Below are 2,122 nucleotides of genomic sequence, written 5' to 3' on the forward strand. Positions count from 1 at the left end.
TCTCAAATAAATTTCGTCTTCCTCTTCTGGCATACTCTTTTTACTTGCTCTGCTAGCAACGACATAACAACATACCCAGTATATTTCCGGAGTCTGAAGAGGGTAGTATATACGCAGACCTTACCCTACCTTGTGCAGGTAGAGAGGTTGTTTCCGAAAGTTACTTGTTTTTCTAGATATTAAAAAAACTCATTAATTGAACATACTAGTAACTAATATATATATATATATATATATATATATATATAATGAAAGTACCTTAAAAAATGTTTTTTTTGGGTGTGTTTCTTCTTCCTTTTCAGCTTCTTTCTTGAGCTGGGAATAATTAAGGGTTTGTACTTTGTATTAGGGTTTTCTTACCAAGTGTAAGTTTGTTATTATGCATCCAAACTTTGAAAACATGCCTTTTGATACCAATCTCATTACACAACTGCTTCACAACTCCTTCATCTTGCCTCTGAATTCGCCACCCTAATTTCTCAGCCAGTTCCAGCATTTTCTCCTTCTGTTCTTGGTTGAATCTCGTCCTAAATCTCTTCTTTGTCCCACTGTTATTAGGGTTACACATTTCTTCTTGATCCTCCCTATATCCACCACCTGTTGATTTTTAGAGTGAAATCAGATAAGTAGTAATTTTAGAACAACAACAACAAACTCAGTGTGATCCCACAAGTGGGCCCTAGGTGTAGTATATATGCAGTCTTACCCCTATCTTGTGAAGATAGAAATTATTTTTGATAAACCCTCAGCAGGTAGTAATTTTAGAACTGACTTGTAGTAATTTTGGGAAGGATTATAGTAACTTTAAAAGTCGTTCTAAAATATTACTCTAGAAAGTTTTATAATGTTGAGGGTCTTTCGGAAACAACCTCTCTACGCCCTGGGTAGGGGTAAGGTCTGCGTACATTCTATACCCTCCCCAGACTCTACTTATGGGATTTTTACTGAGTTGTTGTAGAAAGCTTTATACTATTAAAAAGGACAGCACGATGCACAAAGCTCTCGCTATGCGCGAAGTCCGAAGAAGAGTCGGACCACAAGGATATATTGTACGTAGCCTTACCTTGCATTTATGCAAGAAAGCTTTAATAGTCTACATACATATTAATTTTGAGATTTAAATTACATATATTTGATAGAGTAATTTTTTTTCTACACTAACAATGTCAAATTTACTTATTATAACAAATTATTTTTCATTTTTATCAGATTGTTAATTATATTTAATATAGAAATTTACGTGTAATTATATAAGATGATTGTACTACATACTTTTTACTCCATTAATATATAAAAATTAAACTCTAAATTTTGAGTTTTGACCCACTAATTATGAAACACCAGAACTACTTTAATTATTAATTATAACAAACAAAACACATTACCACCACCACCTCCAGAAGTTGACGGCAGGGGTAAAGGTCTCTGCTGTGGCATGACATGTTGAAAGTACCCACACGGTGGGTGTCTATAGTAGGGCTGGTGGTGGATTTGCGTCTCTTTCCGGTGAAAATTACGGTGGCAGTTGCAGGCGGCGCATTTGAGAGCGTCAAGAGAACCATCTTCTCCGGCAGGCATGAACTCGCCGCAGCCGTCAACAGCGTGGCCGCCGATACCAACGGCGTGGTTCTTAAGACACTCTTTGTACTTGGGTTTCCTCATTTGCAGCGGCGCGTCGAGTATCAACTCGTCGGAATTACTCGGCATTTTGGGCTCATCAGTTGAGTTGGAGATTTCGAGTACTGAGTTGTAATTTGGTGAAGCTCTAATTTCTTTCTGATCATCTTGAGTTTCGAACTCCATAGGATTTAGCTAAATTCAGTAGCTAATCCAATAATCTGTGCCTGTAAATATATACTCCTTTTGCCTCGGATAAAATAGTGGGATTAGGAATATGAGTGTTCAACTTACTAGGCTTTAAACAGTATTTGACACAAGGTGAAAAAGCAAATTACCTAAAAATTAAAATTGAAAAAAATATTACCCTTCATGCGTCTCATTTTATGTGACGGTGTTCGATTTGATATGAATTTTCAAAAAAAGAAAAGGAATATTTTGGAATTTATGAATTAAACAAGTTAATTAAATTTGTATGAGTATAAATCGTCTCATTGAGTATAAA

General features: G+C 35.7%; 1 protein-coding gene across 2 annotated transcripts; it reads right to left on the reverse strand.

The window, feature by feature from the left end:
- On the reverse strand, positions 259–1,920 carry LOC109226274 (zinc-finger homeodomain protein 2-like). Of its 2 annotated transcripts, none has more exons than XM_019391062.1 (2): positions 1,395–1,920; positions 259–597 (listed from the first exon to the last, which is right to left on the reverse strand). In XM_019391062.1, exons 1-2 carry the CDS (start codon positions 1,801–1,803, stop codon positions 326–328), a joined length of 681 nt encoding a protein of 226 aa, XP_019246607.1. In that variant the 5' UTR covers positions 1,804–1,920; the 3' UTR covers positions 259–325. The 2 variants fall into 2 exon arrangements, with proteins under 2 accessions (XP_019246607.1, XP_019246606.1); XM_019391061.1 differs by having other exon boundaries at positions 1,386–1,920.

Source organism: Nicotiana attenuata, chromosome 5 (genome assembly GCF_001879085.1).
Source record: "Nicotiana attenuata strain UT chromosome 5, NIATTr2, whole genome shotgun sequence".
Classification (NCBI taxonomy): Eukaryota; Viridiplantae; Streptophyta; class Magnoliopsida; order Solanales; family Solanaceae; genus Nicotiana; species Nicotiana attenuata.

Excerpts from the sequence above, each read along its gene's own strand:
- LOC109226274 (XM_019391061.1), bottom strand. The coding sequence starts at position 1,803 with ATGGAGTTCGAAACTCAAGATGATCAGAAAGAAATTAGAGCTTCACCA. Across the intron at positions 598-1,385 it reads AACTTCTGGAGGTGGTGGTG|GTGGTGGATATAGGGAGGAT; the intron begins GTAATGTGTTTT and ends AAAAATCAACAG.